Source organism: Schistocerca cancellata, chromosome 3, assembly GCF_023864275.1.
Source record: "Schistocerca cancellata isolate TAMUIC-IGC-003103 chromosome 3, iqSchCanc2.1, whole genome shotgun sequence".
Taxonomy (NCBI): domain Eukaryota; kingdom Metazoa; phylum Arthropoda; class Insecta; order Orthoptera; family Acrididae; genus Schistocerca; species Schistocerca cancellata.
In genome coordinates this window covers 686,330,794-686,349,893 of record NC_064628.1, presented here as the reverse complement: position 1 = coordinate 686,349,893, position 19,100 = coordinate 686,330,794, and the positions used below count along the sequence as shown (strand labels likewise).

Genomic DNA, 19,100 nt, shown 5'->3' with positions numbered 1-19,100 from the left:
ATACTTGACGGGTGGGCAGAATACTTTCAAGAGTTACTGAACCCAGAAGTAGAAGGGATAGAACGAGAGGAACTGGTGAAACTAACTTACTATGGACCAGAGGTTTTAACACCAGAACCTACACTGGGGGCAGTGATGCAAGGCATTAAGATCTTAAAAAACAATAAGGCGCCTGGAGAAGGTCAGATCCAGGCCGAATTTCTCAAATATGGGGAGGAAACGCTGTGCAAAACAATTCATAAAATAATACCGAATATCTGGCAAGAAGAGGGCATTCCAAAGGAGTGTAAAACAGCTATAATGTGCCCCATACATAAAAAAGGAGATAAATTAAACTGCCAGAACAATCGAGGAATCTCCCTACTAAATACTACATATAAAGTTTTCTCCAAGATTCTAACGATCAGGTTTACTCCATATGTGGAAGAAAGAGTTGGAGACTATCAGAGTGGTTTTAGAAGAAATAGGTCAACATCTGACCAGATATTCACCTTGCGCATACTACTTGAAAAATGTTACGAACATCAAAATAACATACACCAGCTTTATATGGAATTTAAACAAGCCTATGATAGCATTTCAAGAGTGGCATTGCGGAATGTGTAACGTCCCCTTAGAAAAATTAATGAATGACTGTGCTGATAAACCTCTTACATTATTTGATTTTCAAACAGCTGAGCAGAACTGAACGTACTCAGACATTTCGCTCTTTATCTATTCTGATCAACACTAAACTGACACACAATATTTTTAGCGCAACGCAATCTGACTTTCAAAAATCCCTACAAAAAAAATGGCCCTGACTAACAATAATCTATACCTTTCATCAATCATTTACCTCACAAAAATCTTCATTACTCGAACTACTGCAATACAGCGAGCGCCACTACTGTCAGCTAAATAAAGGATTCAAACTACTGAAGGCACTAACTACTGATAGGCATAGTTAGCAAATGAAAGATTTTGATAGAGAACAAACAATGTATTTACCTTAATAGTGTTCAAAAGTTATAATATATATAGCAGTTATGACATCCAGTCTTACAAATTTACTGTCTCTGATGGACACACGTCCAGATCATCCGCTCTCAAAACTCCGCCATCTCTCTCCCCACATCCACCACTGCTGGCGGCTCACCTCCAACTGCGCAACGCTACGCGCTGTTAACAGCCAACTGCCCAACACTACAATAGCAAACAACAATGCAAACCAGCCACAGACTGCACACAGCACAGCCAGTGATTTTCATACAGAGCGCTACGTGGCGGTGGCGTTACCAATATAAGAACCTAAACAGCCTACTTACATATGTAGTGGAAGAGGCTGGAATACCTAAGAATCTCATTAAACATTCTACACTACTGGCCATTAAAATTCCTACACCACGAACATGACGTGCTGCAGACGCGAAATTTAACCTATAGGAAGAAGATGCTGTCATATGCAAATGATTAGCTTTTCGGAGCATTCACACAAGGTTGGCGCCGGTGGCGACACCTACAACGTGCTGACATGAGGAAACTTTCCAACCGATTTCTCATTCACAAGCGTCAGTTGACCGGCGTTGCCCGGTGAAACGTTATTGTGATGCCTCGTGTAAGGAGGAGAAATGCGTACCATCACGTTTCCGACCTTGATGAAGGTCAGATTGTAGCCTATCGCAATTGCGGTTTATCGTATCGCGAAATTGCTGCTCGCGTTGCTCGAGATCCAATGACCGTTAGCAGAATATGGAATCGGTGGGTTCAGGAGGGTAATACGGGACTCCGTGCTGGATCCCAACGGCCTCGTATCACTAGCAGTCGAGATGACAGGCATCTTATCCGCATGGCTGTAACGGATCGTGCAGCCACGTCACGATCCCTGAGTCAACAGATGGGGACATTTGCAAGACAACAAGCATCTGCACGAACAGTTCGACGACGTTTGCAGCAGCATGGACTATCAGCTCGGAGACCTGGCTGCGGTTACCCTTCACGCTGCATCACAGACAGGAGCGCCTGCGATGGTGTACTCAACGACGAATCTGGGTCCACGAATGGCAAACCGTCATTTCTTTGGATGAATCCAGGTTCTGTTTACAGCAGCATGATGGTCGCATCCGTGTTTGGTGACATCGCTGTGAACGCACATTGGATGCGTGTATTCGTCATCGCCGTACTGGCGTATGACCCGACGTGATGGTATGGGGTGCCATTGGTTACACGTCTCGGTCACGTCTTGTTCGCATTGACGGCACTATGAAAAGTGGACGTTACATTTCAGATGTGTTACGACCCGTGGCTCTACCCTTCATTCGATACCTGCGAAACCGCATTTTGCAGGTCCTGTACGGGCCTTTCTGGATACAGAAAATGTTCGACTGCTGCCCTGGCCAGCAAATTCTCCAGATCTCTCAACAATTGGAAACGTCTGGTCAATGGTGGCCGAGCAACTGGCTCGTCAGAATACGCCTGTCACTACTCGTGATGAACCTTGGTATCGTTTTGAAGCTGCATGGGCTGCTGTACCTGTACACGCCATCCAAGCTCTGTTTGACTCAATGCCCAGGCGTATCAAAGCCGTTTTTACGGCCAGAGATGGTTGTTGATTTACTGTCTCTGATGGACACACGTCCACATCATCCGCTCTCAAAACTCCGCCATCTCTCTCCCCACATCCACCACTGCTCAGGATCTATGCACCCGAAATGCGTGAAATGTAATCACATGTCAGTTCTAGTATAATATATTTGTCCAATCAATACCCGTTTATCATCTGCATTTCTTCTTGGTGTAGCAATTTTAATTGCTAGTAGTGTATGATGACCCTCAGCGAAACCAACTGTAAAGCAAAGATAAAGGGTGAAATATCCAGAGAAGTGGAAGTGAAGAAGGGACTTAGACAGGGTGACAATATCTCCTCATTGCTATTCAACGTTTGCCTAGAAAAAGTCATAGGTCAGATGAGTTAAATAAAGAAGAAACCTTCTTAAATCGTTCACTACAGTACCTAGCCTACGCTGACGATGTGGCGTTACTCGCACGAAACACTGCTGTGCTAGGCGAAGCCTATCAACGACCGGAGAAAGGTGCAAGGGAACTTGGCCTGACAGTCAATGTCGAAAAGACCAGGTATATGGCAATGACCAGCCAACAAAACCTACCAAATCTCAAGATAACCGACAGGGAGTTTGAACGGGTGAATGACTTCAAGTACCTTGGGTCGACTATCACTGTGACAAATGACATTGGCAGTGAGGTGAAAGTCAGAATATCAGCAGGTAACAGATGCTACTTTGCAGCTTTACCCATGCTTAGAAGTTCGCTTCTATCACGAAAATCCAAAATCCTCATTTACAAAACAATTATAAGACGAGTTGTTATGTATAGTGCCGAAACGTGGACCACGACTGTAAATGAGGAAAGCATCCTTAGCATATGGGAGAGAAAGGTGCTAAGCACAATATATGGCCCAATATATGATCAAGAAGGTTGGCGCATTCGTACGAATGCAGAACTTCAACACCTTTTTGAAGAAGCTGAATTTGTCACTACCATTAAAATAAGAAGACTGCGGTGGGCAGGGCAGGTGATCAGAATGGAAGAAGGCAAAGCATGTAAGAGGATTTTTGATAACAAGGCTGGAGGCAGACAGCGGAGGGGACGCCCCAGAAAGAGATGGGTGGATGGAGTTGAAGAAGACATGAAAAAGCTGGGTATTAGAGAATGGAGACGGAAAGCCATGGATGGGACAGATTGGCAGGATATTGTGATGCAGGCCAAGTCGACTTTCTAAATCCTCCCAAAGGTGTTACACGAATGCCCACAAACCGTTACTTCACAGATGCTGTTTCATGAAAAGATGCACTGTCATTTCCTTTCGCATTTAGGTTTATCGTAAGCGCAGTAATGCGACCACACCTTAACCACGAGGAACATCACCATACGTAACACAAATTCCTCTTTATTTCATTCTTGGAAGGCAACTCTCTCTAGGCATTTGCCAAACCCAAACCCTTCCATCGCATTGCAACAGGATATCCGTAGTTTACCACTACAAATTATTCGTGTTACTCATGTCCATTCTTTCACTATCCAGTGGCGTCACTTATACACCACCTGAAGCGCAGCGTAGGAATGACTACAGAAGTGTGAGTGTTCGACTATTTTTAACTCCCTGCGCACTTTCATTGTGCTACATGTATTGCTGGTAACTCTTTGGAAGTCGTGTGATTCCTTTCTTTGATTTCATGCGATTTTTTATAACGACCTTCCGCAATGCTCGCCGGATCGTGTCCGTGTGGTACATAAGGTCTGCCTGGCCTTGGTTTACTTTTGGTTGGTCCTTCACTTTGCCGCTTCACCTTCATATCCCCAACAAACGACTTGCGCAGCCATAGAATGGTTGAAATATCCCTGATGGATCTGTTACTCAGGTCACATTTAATGATAAGTCCGCGTTCGAAGTCAAAGAGCTCTCCTGACCGACCAGTTTGTTGTTACTGTTTCTCTATTGACGACAGTACTCACCTCCTCCTATTATGCTGGCGGGCCCGCCTCTCGTAGCATCTAGTGGTCAATTCCGCATTATCCTGGGGATCCAAATACTTTTGATCAGGTAGCGGTTTTCGGGAATTTTTATATTGCGTCTCGTGTTTATTTCGAGTCGTTAGTTTCTTATCTCAGAGTCGTGATGTTGGTACCGTCTACTGCCTACGCATGAGGGCTATTCGGAAAGCAAGATCACCAAATGGAAACCAACTTAGGCATCTGATGAGGCGTTGTACCAACTTTTCAATAACCTCATCATAAAAGGCAGCCTCTTGTGCTTACCGACAATTTTCTACGCTGGACTGCAGCTCGTCGTCTGTGCCAAAATGTTGTCTTCATAGCCAGTAGTTCATCTGAGCAGAAATGAGAATCAGAAGAAGTCGAGCCCAGACTGTATGGTGCGTGATCGAACACTTCCCATCGAAGGGGCTGAAGGAGCGTGCTCGTTGCCCCTGCAGTGTGAGGGCGAGAAGTGTCATGAAGAAAGAACTGCAAAATAGTTACGTTATGGGGATTGCATGAAATCAGGCGAAACCTCTCGGCAGGCACCCACACTTTTATAGATGTTTTTATGCACTCACTGTACGCTCAGAACTGAGAGCAGCGACATGACAGCCATCTATGGCCATTATAGAGACACTGCTTAACACATTTGTGCAAAGCTTCATCGCATTTTCACTGTGGTTTTCATTTCACGACCGGTCGTTCCTTAAGAGGGGGGGAGGGGGGGGAGGACGTCAAATGGGCCGACTTGGAGCAGGAGAGGCATCACAGGACATTTTAATTTCCAGTGTCTATACTTTTACAAATAAATTCATAAACCTTTGTCAGCATCACCAGGAACTATTCAGGATTCACACTCATTGCAGTGGAAGTTCGAAAACATAACAAAACAATTTTTTTTTCGTGTGAAATTTCATCATTTTTTCGCTTACTAATGGCTGCATTTGTTGCTATAGGTACACTTTTCTTCATAAGTTAGAGAGATTCTTCGATGAATTTTGCATAGCATGCATACCATACTTACAGGTGTATGAAACTCTAGAATTTATTTAATTTATGGAAAAACGAATGATCTGTTGTATTTTAAACTTCATGTTTAGAAAAAACACAATTTTTGTAGTTAATTACCTCAATTTTTACCACAGTTTTTAATAGATTTGGAAAATTCTAGAGTTTCATACACCTTTAAGTATGGTTTGTATGCTGTGCAAAATTCATCGAACCATCTCTCTTACTTATGAAGAAAAGTGTACCTATAGCAACATATGCTGCCTTTAGTAAGTGAAAAAAATGATGAAATTTCACATGTAAAAAAAATTACTTCGTTATGTTTTCGAACTCCCACCTCTATGAGTGTGAATTCTGAATCCTTTCCGGTCATGCTGACAAAGTTTTATGAATTTATTTGTAAAAGTATAGACAGTGGAAATTAAAATGTCCTGTGGTGCCTCTCCTGCTCCAAGTCGGTCCGTTTGACGTCCTACCCCTCTTAATTTTAGAATAGCCATCGTAAATTGGATCATGAACTTCTGGGACTCCCCGTATAGTGGACTTGCCAGTGGGTTCAGGCTTGTCACTGAACGACACCTACTGCACAGGGCCGGCGAGACAGCGCAGCGATGGCTGTGGCGGAGACGGCGTCGTGGCTGCAGCGGACCTCTACCCTGCTCGCCCCTGGGCCCTGGCAGTGGGCGTGGCTTTCTCCGTGGGCGTGGCTCTTCTCGTCAGAGGTCGCCAGCGCATACGCCGCCTACAACGCCTCTGCCGTCAGCAACTCCACAGACCTCGGTGAGTGCGACTCTGAGCCAGAGGTGTACGCATTCTGCTTTTATCCTGCCCACGCTTGCCTGTTAGCCAGGTAAGCAAGCTGCCGCACGTTACCAGCAGAACGGGCAGCCTGCTTCACTCACGTCCAAGCCGAGCCAAGCTAAGCAGGCTACAGCAGTCTTACTTGCCTGCGCGTCTTCCCGCTTTACTACGCTGCGTAGCATGTTGTTCTTCACGCTTTCGTTGTAGTGTTATGAATACAGTTCGGAAGTTAATGAAAACACTCAACTATTGCAAGATAAGGCTCAATGAAATATACACTCCTGGAAATGGAAAAAAGAACACATTGACACCGGTGTGTCAGACCCACCATACTTGCTCCGGACACTGCGAGAGGGCTGTACAAGCAATGATCACACGCACGGCACAGCGGACACACCAGGAACCGCGGTGTTGGCCGTCGAATGGCGCTAGCTGCGCAGCATTTGTGCACCGCCGCCGTCAGTGTCAGCCAGTTTGCCGTGGCATACGGAGCTCCATCGCAGTCTTTAACACTGGTAGCATGCCGCGACAGCGTGGACGTGAACCGTATGTGCAGTTGACGGACTTTGAGCGAGGGCGTATAGTGGGCATGCGGGAGGCCGGGTGGACGTACCGCCGAATTGCTCAACACGTGGGGCGTGAGGTCTCCACAGTACATCGATGTTGTCTCCAGTGGTCGGCGGAAGGTGCACGTGCCCGTCGACCTGGGACCGGACCGCAGCGACGCACGGATGCACGCCAAGACCGTAGGGACACTGTTGCTCCTGGAGTATAGGCGAGGACCATTCGCAACCGTCTCCATGAAGCTGGGCTACGGTCCCGCACACCGTTAGGCCGTCTTCCGCTCACGCCCCAACATCGTGCAGCCCGCCTCCAGTGGTGTCGCGACAGGAGTGAATGGAGGGACGAATGGAGACGTGTCGTCTTCAGCGATGAGAGTCGCTTCTGCCTTGGTGCCAATGATGGTCGTATGCGTGTTTGGCGCCGTGCAGGTGAGCGCCACAATCAGGACTGCATACGACCGAGGCACACAGGGCCAACACCCGGCATCATGGTGTGGGGAGCGATGTCCTACACTGGCCGTACACCACTGGTGATCGTCGAGGGGACACTGAATAGTGCACGGTACATCCAAACCGTCATCGAACCCATCGTTCTACCATTCCTAGACCGGCAAGGGAACTTGCTGTTCCAACAGGACAATGCACGTCCGCATGTATCCCGTGCCACCCAACGTGCTCTAGAAGGTGTAAGTCAACTACCCTGGCCAGCAAGATCTCCGGATCTGTCCCCCATTGAGCATGTTTGGGACTGGATGAAGCGTCGTCTCACGCGGTCTGCACGTCCAGCACGAACGCTGGTCCAACTGAGGCGCCAGGTGGAAATGGCATGGCAAGCCGTTCCACAGGACTACATCCAGCATCTCTACGATCTTCTCCATGGGAGAATAGCAGCCTGCATTGCTGCAAAAGGTGGATATACACTGTACTAGTGCCGACATTGTGCATGCTCTATTGCCTGTGTCTATGTGCCTGTGGTTCTGTCAGTGTGATCATGTGATGTATCTGACCCCAGGAATGTGTCAATAAAGTTTCCCCTTCCTGGGACAATGAATTCACGGTGTTCTTATTTCAATTTCCAGGAGTGTATATTCATTTTGGGTCACTAGAGGCCAGAAAATTGTGGATTTTATTTGTCCATTTTTTTCCTTTTCCACGTAATTCTCGCTTATTTATTTATTGCGGTATGAATGGTTGTCTCCGCAACTTCAATCTTCTCTGACTAGTACTGGCTATTCACAGTTCTAACCGTCATCAGGTTCTCTAAACACGTTTTCTCTATCAGTGAGAACCATCTCTGAAAATCGAGATCCTCTGCACGTAAGAAGCCGAATATCTCTATTACACTCCAACACTATCTAAAGCAAGGTTTTAGAAGTCTAGTCTCTGAAGCCTTAGTGTTTTCCAGCCAAATATTACCTCACTTATACTGATTTTAATGTCTTTTTTTCCAGGATATGTATTGCGAATTCGCTGAATTTATTCTAACAATAATTGCCCAAATTAGTTAATGCTAAATTAAAGTCTCCAAATGCATTTTATCAGATACAAAGTTCGTTTCTCATATTATGTCAATCTAAAAAGTATATGTCTGAAAGAAGAAATTTTTCTTTCGTGCTAAGCTTTCTTCGTACTACGTTACATACTTCCAGAATGTGGTTCTTAATATCCACTGAGCCAATTTTCGAACCTGAAAATGTACTCGAGCTTCCTGAACGAGTGATCAGTAACTTTTTACACCATTTACAATGCGAGACATCTACCGATTTATCTGAAGCTGCCTCATAAACACAAGACAGCTTTTCCCTGCTGGACTTGCGCTCTGTTTCGGGACTAGTATACAATCACCAATTTTTAATTTTCCCTCAGTCTTCTTTAAGTCTGGTTTGTTCATTTTGCTGCACCCACCGTTATCATAAAAGAGTTGCAGTGGAGATTCCTGTGCAAACATATACCTGGTTACTCTCACTGGATTGATAACGTAACCTGTTGTCGATGCAGCAGGCTGAAAGGGGCCCCTTGTAGTTTGCCAAGGAAATCCCAGTTGGTCTGATTTAACCACTGTGTTTCAGTACGCATGTACTTTTGTGTCTACGTTGCTGCAGGCTGAGCTGCTTTAATGGTTGCAGTTGAGGTAGGGGCAGGTGGGCTGGAAGGAGGATCTGTACGTGCTCTGCGCAGATAGAACCAACCACTGTTTGCCAGTCTGCTCAAGCACTTCGCACCCTGTAGGTAAGGTCGGTTCATGGCGGGCAGGGGATGATTTTCGTTTTATTTTCACAAGTCTGTCTTGATCACACAGCTATCTTACACTTTATTACCGGTTTCGGCATACTGCCATCCTCAGATGATTAAAATATTCTGATGTAAATCGTCGTCAAGTTAAAAATGTGAGTACATGGTAACTACAAGATTCTTGATGGCATTTCCAAGAGCCCTTCCTATGCGGTGTCTAATTTTATCCGGGCCAATTTTGCATGCTTGTAGTCTCCATCACTTATAACAAAGTCGTTCAGTTTACTGTAAAATACTTCCTTTCGAGGAAGCTGTTTTCTTCAAATTTTTTCCAACTGTTCGTCTAGTTAGTTGTGAGACTGACTATATTTTCTGGGAGAAACTTTTTTATGTGTGTCATCTATTCTTCTTCAGATTTGGTGGAATTTTGTCAAGACTTGAGGCCGTGAACCTAAATGTGTCAAATATAATCTTCAAATTTTCTACATTCTTGCCAAAATTGGTGTATCTTTCGTTTTTGGGTATCAAGTCTACTTATTTCGTGTCCTACCCAAATCCTTCCACAGGCAAATGTAGTCATATCCTGACAAATAATTTAATTGAATGGCTACAAATTCGGATGTTTCAATTTTAAGTTACTCTAGTTGCATAGTGGCCCTACATATTTTCCAGTCAAATGGTCATGGTGACGGACTTTTCTGTTTTTATGTGAATAGCGAAATCCACACAATGAACATCTTTCAGAGCTAGTGATTTGTTTGTTCTTTAGCTGTTTGTGGGCCCATTTCTTCAATTTCGGAATAAATCCTTCCAATTTCTTCAACCTCGTGTTTCATACATTCAACGAATTTTTGTAGTGGTTTGGACCTCTACAAGCGACTGGGTCTTTGTAGTGTCCATTGATGTATCTGATATAGTAAACAAACCACTTACTTCGCGTTTTTTTATACTTAATTGTGTATGAGGATTCTGGGTTTGGTTGACAGTTGTTCCTCTTTAGAAGCAAACGCTAAAAATCTGCTTAAATAACGAACAGGTCCTTCATTTTCTGTTAATTATTTTAAAATTTTATTCATGAGCCTTTTCCTGTAATTCAGCCTTTCGTGACTTTTTGATTAGACACTTTTTCGTGTGATCGCCTAATTTTTCCTTCTTTTTGAAGTAGAGTTGACACCTGCCGCAGATAAACTTTGAATGCTCCTTTTTCGAGATTTGAATTGAAACAAGACGAGACACATTTTATCCTATAATAGCGTGAGCTCTCACCTTCTTTAAAATATAGTAACTTTACATGTTTTTTTTCTTTTTTGTATTTTGTTATTTCCACTCAATATCTGTGAATGCAATCTGAAGGTCGAACTTCATTCTCAAACCTTCATTATCTGTCGTTGACATTTTCCTGCAAACGAGAAAACATTGATGGACACATTAATTTTTGCCCCAGTTTTTGGAATGACATCTACCGCGACTGTAAATTCAAAATTTTGAAGTTTTTCGTCACTTCTTTGTACTTACTAACCCTTTGTAGATCTTTCTTTACGGAATATAATACATATTTTATAGCCCACAGAAAACACTTATGACCATCATCTTTGACGCTGATGCTACCTTTCTTGCCTCTTATTTTTTCTGGTAGTTCAATGTATGAAGAGTCTCTTAGTGGAACATATCTATTAATTGACAGTTATAGGCCAATAATTCTGTTTAATGTCCAGCCTGATCGACGGACTTGAAAATCGGTCATTTTGGAATAATCTCTTTCATTCGTGATCCTATAGTTCTGTGTCTGAAACCTAAATTCCATGGTTCTTTCATTTGCTTGCATTTTGTACTCAGAAAAGACGATTAAACTGCCTTTCAGTCCACAAGGCATTTTTAGATGACCTTTCACAATTTTCACGATTTTTTTCCTCCACGTGGTCAAGAAAAAATTTGAATCGACTAAGTTAAGATTGTTCTCAAAATTTAGTCTGTAGTCTGACGTCAAATGTTTTATCGACTAAATGCTGATTATCTGTTGTTCTGTGCCTTCCCATGGATGTTCGTAGAAAATGGGAACGTTTCTTTCAAGGCCTCAATATCATCACTTTTGAAGAGCTCATCATCATTCTCGGTTTTAGAGTAAGGTAGATTCCCCAATTTTTTAAAATTTGTCTCTGAATATTAACGTGTTTCTTGATAAATGCAATTAAATCGTCTTTTCTTACTCCGCTGTATGTAGTAAGTACATCTGTCTTACAAAAGATGCGAAATTGGTGAACTGTGAACTGCTCCATTTGGTAGTTGTTTAATGATGGGAAAAATAATAATAACTTTTAAACTAAAACTGGAGATGATGGTATAGGATAAAAATGTGTAAATTTAAGAACAAGGTGGCTCCATAGGTGTCGGATTTAAGTAAAAACAGCCAAAATGTATAATTTATTGATAGTTTATACATTTTGTTGAACATGCGTTTTCTCTCTCAGTGGCGGTTGAAGCAGCTTCATAATTTTTCTTGGATGACAGCAGGTTAGTCTGCTCATCGAATGAAATTTCATCCATATGCTTCTTATAATATTCAGATGTGACATGTTTCCCACATACACAAAGCACTCTACTAAGCCTTTTTTTGGATAGGTTTTAACACGTTCTTTGCATATATGTTGATGATTACCCTTTGTATAGCCGTGTGAATGGTAGTTAGCAAGTGATTTCTGAGTCTCTCAGTTTTTACACTTCTTCGGCTTAATCGCGTTCACTTATTAGAAAAACATATTTATGCAGTTTTTTTCTGTATCAATGGAGGCACAAAACATGACATGAAATTATGATGTTGAAGAGCAAGAACTGCTTCTTGAAATATTTCAAAACATTATAAACGTGAAAAGATTCCCATTTTTGATTATGAGGTTGGAGAAAAATAATAGAAAAAGGTCGAAAGAGGCTATCCAAGATGAACGTCGAAGTTTGATGTATAATAAGAGCTGCCCAACTGTGGTATAAACAATTATTAGAAAGAAAAAGGGGCTATTTCAGTTCATTTTCCTTAATTTCTGCTTGTTTTTCTTCATGCACCATGTAAAATAAACCATGTGAACTAAACCTTTTTTGGCAAAATCGTGGTGTTTTCCTTGAAATTTCATGATATTTTCCGTATGATTTGATGGTTTTCCTATTTTGATAAAAGTGCACCAGTGCGCTAGAACCAGCCACAACCTTCTACTGCTGAAGAATGAGCAGGCGAATCCCCTCTCTCTGTCTTCCCTGATATGTCACAGGGCGCTAAACTAATACCGGCCCTTTTGCTGAGTGCCTTTTAAAATAGTGACGACGCAGTGCACAGACACGCCGGGGGAGTGTATTTTCTACTAAATGCGTGAACACTGTATGAAATATACAGATATTGGTAACTAATGTACCCAACGTACACAAGAAACGCACTTCGACAGACTGTACACAAATCACCCCACTCTGCAGTGCACTGCTAGGAGCGGAGCTGATCGCCTGTAGAGCAGATAAGGCATTCTTCCGGGTATTCGCAACGCCTCGTGAAGTGTTCCAGCTTCGGCGCTCAGCTCCAGTTAGCATTGCAGTGTCAAATCGAGCAGACGACATTCCTGAGCACTCCTGCCAGACGCACCTGGTAAGCGAGAGACCGCCATGTTTTTAAAATGGTTGTGAGGCAAACAGTTTCGTGGAAAGAAAATCTGCCAACACCCATACGAGGTACAGCTCTGGTAATCGTCTGAAATAGCTTCGCGTCTCCAAACTAAAAAGTTCTTTCGAACTGGTTGACGATTCACTGAAGAAATCTGGACTTAGATGTGAAGTAGAGCATTCGCAGTGTGATTGTCCAGTTCAACAGAATCTGTCGTCGCCAAATTCCTAGACAGGACGTTCGCACGGAGCGGTCTCCGAAGTAGGAAAAGGACGTGAACGATGTAGCAGTAGTGGACATTTGAACAGTGGATCGGTGCAGAGCCTGCAGTGCCGTACGAGCTTTCTGCCAATGTGGTGACAGCTTGACAGTTGCTCGACCTCCACTGCCAAATAAACTCCTGGAAATTGAAATAAGAACACCGTGAATTCATTGTCCCAGGAAGGGGAAACTTTATTGACACATTCCTGGGGTCAGATACATCACATGATCACACTGACAGAACCACAGGCACATACACACAGGCAACAGAGCATGCACAATGTCGGCACTAGTACAGTGTATATCCACCTTTCGCAGCAATGTAGGCTGCTATTCTCCCATGGAGACGATCGTAGAGATGCTGAATGTAGTCCTGTGGAACGGCTTGCCATGCCATTTCCACCTGGCGCCTCAGTTGGACCAGCGTTCGTGCTGGACGTGCAGACCGCGTGAGACGACGCTTCATCCAGTCCCAAACATGCTCAATGGGGGACAGATCCGGAGATCTTGCTGGCCAGGGTAGTTGACTTACACCTTCTAGAGCACGTTGGGTGGCACGGGATACATGCGGACGTGCATTGTCCTGTTGGAACAGCAAGTTCCCTTGCCGGTCTAGGAATGGTAGAACGATGTGTTCGATGACGGTTTGGATGTACCGTGCACTATTCAGTGTCCCCTCGACGATCACCAGTGGTGTACGGCCAGTGTAGGACATCGCTCCCCACACCATGATGCCGGGTGTTGGCCCTGTGTGCCTCGGTCGTATGCAGTCCTGATTGTGGCGCTCACCTGCACGGCGCCAGACACGCATACGACCATCATTGGCACCAAGGCAGAAGCGACTCTCATCGCTGAAGACGACACGTCTCCATTCGTCCCTCCATTCACGCCTGTCGCGACACCACTGGAGGCGGGCTGCACGATGTTGGGGCGTGAGCGGAAGACGGCCTAACGGTGTGCGGGACCGTAGCCCAGCTTCATGGAGACGGTTGCGAATGGTCCTCGCCGATACCCCAGGAGCAACAGTGTCCCTAATTTGCTGGGAAGTGGCGGTGCGGTCCCCTACGGCACTGCGTAGGATCCTACGGTCTTTGCATGCATCCGTGCGTCGCTGCGGTCCGGTCCCAGGTCGACGGGCACGTGCACCTTCCGCCGACCACTGGCGACAACATCGATGTACTGTGGAGACCTCACGCCCCACGTGTTGAGCAATTCGGCGGTACGTCCACCCGGCCTCCCGCATGCCCACTATACGCCCTCGCTCAAAGTCCGTCAACTGCACATACGGTTCACGTCCACGCTGTCGCGGCAGGCTACCAGTGTTAAAGACTGCGATGGAGCTCCGTATGCCACGGCAAACTGGCTGACACTGACGGCGGCGGTGCACAAATGCTGCGCAGCTAGCGCCATTCGACGGCCAACACCGCGGTTCCTGGTGTGTCCTCTGTGCCGTGCGTGTGATCATTGCTTGTACAGCCCTCTCGCAGTGTCCGGAGCAAGTATGGTGGGTCTGACACACCGGTGTCAATGTGTTCTTTTTTCCATTTCCAGGAGTGTACATTGTCGAGGTCAAGTTTCGTCGTCACATGCAATCGCTACGTTTGTTCGTAATTTTGAACATATTGTCTAGCTTTGAAAAAAAAAAAGAAGTTTAGTGAGGTTGTAGGTCCCTACGTACTCCTGAAAACTCTGTTGGTTCAAATGGTTCAAATGGCTCTGAGCACAATGTGACTTAACTTCTGAGGTCATCAGTCACCTAGAACTTAGAACTAATTAAACCTAACTAACCTAAGGACAACACACACATCCATGCCCGAGGCAGGATTCGAACCTGCGACCGTAGCGGTCGCTCGGCTCCAGACTATAGCGCCTGAAAACTCTGTTGCCGTGCGGAAGGAGAAAATGAAAGAAAAGTAGATTTTAGTGTCCCATCGACATCGAGGTCATTATTGACGGAGCACAAGCTCCGACTGTTTCAAGGACCGGCCGTGCCCTTCCGAAGCAACTATCGCGCAATTTGCCGCGAGTGATTTAGCAGTTTAGGGAACCTGTGATTCGAATGGTCGGATGCGGATTTCAACCGTAGTCCTTCAGAATGCGAGTCGCCTCGCTCAGTGAGGTGATACCGTACGAGCTCCCACGGAAACAGATCCTCGTTGTCTGTCGAACATCTGACTCTGTTCACACCTCTTATATAACCTACCAGGTTTGACAACAACACTAAACACCAGCAACACTAATCCACTTGAGTCGCCATTCTATCTGTCACAGGCAGCTTGAACTCAGATCATATAAATACTTGCCGATGGTGTGTACGAGTTCAGAATTACTTTTAAATCCGACCATGTCTCATGGGTGCTTCAGTTTTTTCTTCAGGCTATGTATTTTCATAACCCTTCGAAATCAGTCTTCCCTTCCTTTCGCTCGTTGAGGGATTGAACGTCGGAGGTAACGAATGGCTTTTACTTCTATCGGATACCTCTGTGACGAGTGCGTGCGTAACTGGCACGAAGAGAAAAGGCATTAAATTTTGAATGTGGTGCTATGGTGACCCACACGGAGGATAAAGGGCTGTTGCCTGGTATCATGGAGAGCTCGACAAACCTGATGCCACGCAGGTTACTCCCGAAAGGTTTCCTGAATCCGTAAAACGCCATCTTTCCGCGTGTTCTCTCTGTTAAATCAACTTACGTGTTTCCTGAAATAGGAGGTTACGCAAGCGCTTGCGGTACATGTATTGTGTAACAACACAGATGCTACCATATATCGGACAAGTTGTCATGCTCTGACTTAGTTTACCAGTATAAAGCGAACGGCTGAACTTAGCCCATTCAGTCTTATTTTAGCCACCTGAATCATCAACCACGGGTCAAACGATTTCACAACGACGGCAATTTGTTAAACTAACGATGTACCTGGAATGATCTAATCACGATCCGGTGGGAGTTTCGAAAAATCACGAACCATTATACTAGTACATCGTAGTGACAGATGTGGAATTGCGGTGTTCTCTTGTAATTGTATAACAAAGTAAGTCTGTATGGCATTTTTGTTCTACAATCCCTCGCAGAATGGTGCGGGAATCGCCCATTATTGGTCTCGTGATTTTTTATTATGCTTTTGACTTACTTCATTATCATATTTCTCTTCCGTTTCATTTATTTTCAGACCTCCGTGATTCTTTTAGAGAATGAAGTTCCATAATATCTTTATAACATAATCACTTTACGTATGAATTATGTAATTTTATGTTGTTCTGAGTTATTGTGAACTATTGAGAAGTTGTGATACTTTCACAAACATTGATTCTACATTATCACTATCTCGTTCGATTTTCTGTACACATCGAAAAGTCGCCTTTTTTTTTTTTTTTGTCGAAACACGAAAACAGTTCCTAACGAGAACAATGCTGTAATTATGTGTGTGGTGTCTGTTCCTTCAGACATGCCCGAAAAAACAAACACCTTTCTGATCCTGCCGCCACTATGCACCACGACACAAAGAAATTAAAGTCATTAGCTGCCACTGGGGGTTGATGTATATCAGTGGCGTAAGTCGAAAATTTGTGCCTGAGTGGGATTCGCACCCTGGTCTCCTGCTTAGTAGACAGATGCGCTGACCAGTATGCCATCTGGAAAAAGTGCTCACCACAACCGGATAGACTACCCTAGCACCTATTAGTGTGTGGTATAAGTTGAAAATTTGGGTTTGATGGGAGGCGTGCTATGGTATTGCGTGCAACTATGATGACCACTGTGTCTGGATGGCCTAGTCGTCATCATGTCTGCATAGTAAGCAGGAGACCCAGGTTCGAAACCCAGTCTGGCATATATTATCAATTTGTCTCATTGATATAAATCATTGCCCACTGGCAGCCAACGTCTTTAATTCTTTTGAGTCTTAATGTAGCAATTACTCAATTCAACAAGTCAGATAAGACATAAGTGAACCACAGATCTATCCATAATGTACGAAATGTTTGCTAAAAATTATCATCATTCACATAGAAAAAGTATAATAGATTTTAATCAAGCTAAAGAAACCTTCAGCTTTAGCAGTGAATAAAGCATAACAGGCCATTCTCACGGCATGATACATATATATGGATGGATGGATGTGTGTTGTGTGTTAAATCTTATGGGACTTAACTGCTAAGGTCATCAGTCCCTAAGCTTACACACTACTTAACCTAAATTATCCTAAGGACTAACACACACACCCATGCCCGAGGGAGGACATGAACCTCCGCCGGGATCAGCCGCACAGTCCATGACTGCAGCGCCCTAGACCGCTCGGCTAATCTCGCGCAGCTGGATGGATGGATGGATGGATGTCAGTATGTATGTACGTTCCACCCTCCACCTAAACCACTGTATGGATGTCAACCATACTTGGTACATATGCTGCTTACTGCCTGGGAAGAACTGCTCTGGAGGTAAGGACACCTACCTCCAATAGAAGTTTGGAGAGGGAGGTTGAATAAATACATCTTCAATATTGTTAAGAATCCAGAGAACCGCCTGTCCAATTGGATTTCCCGCCGAACCGGCGTGTTGTGAGGGTAATATCGCAATGCATTACAGGCGGTACACAAGAAGTCGTTCACAGCTCTGTGGAGACAGGAAGGAAGAAAAAGGTTATTGAGATAGGGGATGAGGAGGAGAACAAAGAGAGGGGATGGAGGAGATGAATAGATAGAGCAGGAGGAGATGGACAGAGCGTGGGGAGGAGGAAATGGACAGAGGGAGAAGAGGAGGAGATGGACAGAGAAGGAACAGGACGCGGTTAGAGAGGGTGGAGGAGACGGAGAGAGAGAGAGAGGGGAAGAAGTAGACATGCAGAGAGAGGGGGAAGAGGAGATCGACGGAGAGAGGTAGGAGTACGACATAGATAGAGACATGAGGGAGGAGGAGGTGGAACAGAAGACTGGAAAAAATAAAAATCTAGGCAACACTGGGTTTCTGAGGTACTAAATACATAAATAACTGCTGACTCAAAACATTACTAATGTTCTGGTCGCAGCAGTCCTACATGAATTGAATTCGATAAGTTCTTGGCATGTTTCCAGAAGTATGTGGCATCAGATGCCATTGCACAGGGCATGCGATTCTCGTAAATTCTCGGCCGGTGGGCAATACCTGGCGACTACAGTCTCCCTTATGTGAGACATTGGTGGTCAAGACGTCATCAGTTTACTATCATCCTCATTATACCATTGCAGCCCGATTACGGCCTTCTGATGTGTTATCCTGATGGAAGATCCCACTGCCATCGAAAAAGACGTCAAACATGAAGTGATGCAGGTGTGCCGCAATAATGTTTACGTAGTGCACACCCGTCATGGTGATTTCAATTACTACCATAGGTGACATGGAAGACCATGTGAATATCGCCCAACAGCATGTGATCGTAGTACAGTGAATGCTCCGAACAGCCGTTCGCTTGGGTAACGGTGTATCTGGACTCGACAATCGATCTGCTGTAATAGTCATCCGACTAGGCGACACGTTTCCAGTGATTCACGGTGCAGTCTCGATGATCCAGTCCTCAATGCATCTGTAACTGACGGTGTCTTTGGGTCAACGTAGGTACACATAAAGATCACCTGCTGCAGAGGCAAGGTTTAACAATGTACGCTCAACAGTGTGCTCAGAAGCAGTTGTTCCTGTATACCAGCATTGCACCCCTTTGTCAGATCTGCCACAAATCACCGCCTATCCTGCTTTACAGAACGAGCAAGCCTCTGATCTCCACGTTCGGTGGCGAGACGCGAACGTTCAACACCCTGTCGTTTACACGTCGTTCACCATCCCATAACCACTTTCCATAAATGCTTACGACAGCAGAACACGAACGGCCGACAAGCTTCGCCATTTGTGAGATGCTCATTCCCAGGATCTGTGTCATAACAATGTGACCTTTGGCACAGATGCTTACGTCAGTGGATTTCGCCATTTGCATCCTGTATCATAGCTATAATGATTCCGTATTCTTCTGGGTTCGCCTTATATACAGTTCTTCAAACGCCACCAGGCGCCATTCAATCACATTATGGGCAA

At 44.7% G+C, this 19,100-nt stretch overlaps 1 protein-coding gene across 1 annotated transcript in view; it reads left to right on the top strand.

The window, feature by feature from the left end:
- LOC126176512 (uncharacterized) overlaps nt 1-19,100 on the top strand; it is a 168,856-nt gene that overhangs the window by 21,021 nt on the left and 128,735 nt on the right. Inside the window, exon 2 of the mRNA XM_049923669.1 lies at nt 6,135-6,324. Within this exon, the coding sequence (XP_049779626.1) occupies nt 6,156-6,324 (169 nt within the window). The 5' untranslated portion in view covers nt 6,135-6,155. The remainder of the gene's footprint in view (nt 1-6,134; nt 6,325-19,100) is intronic.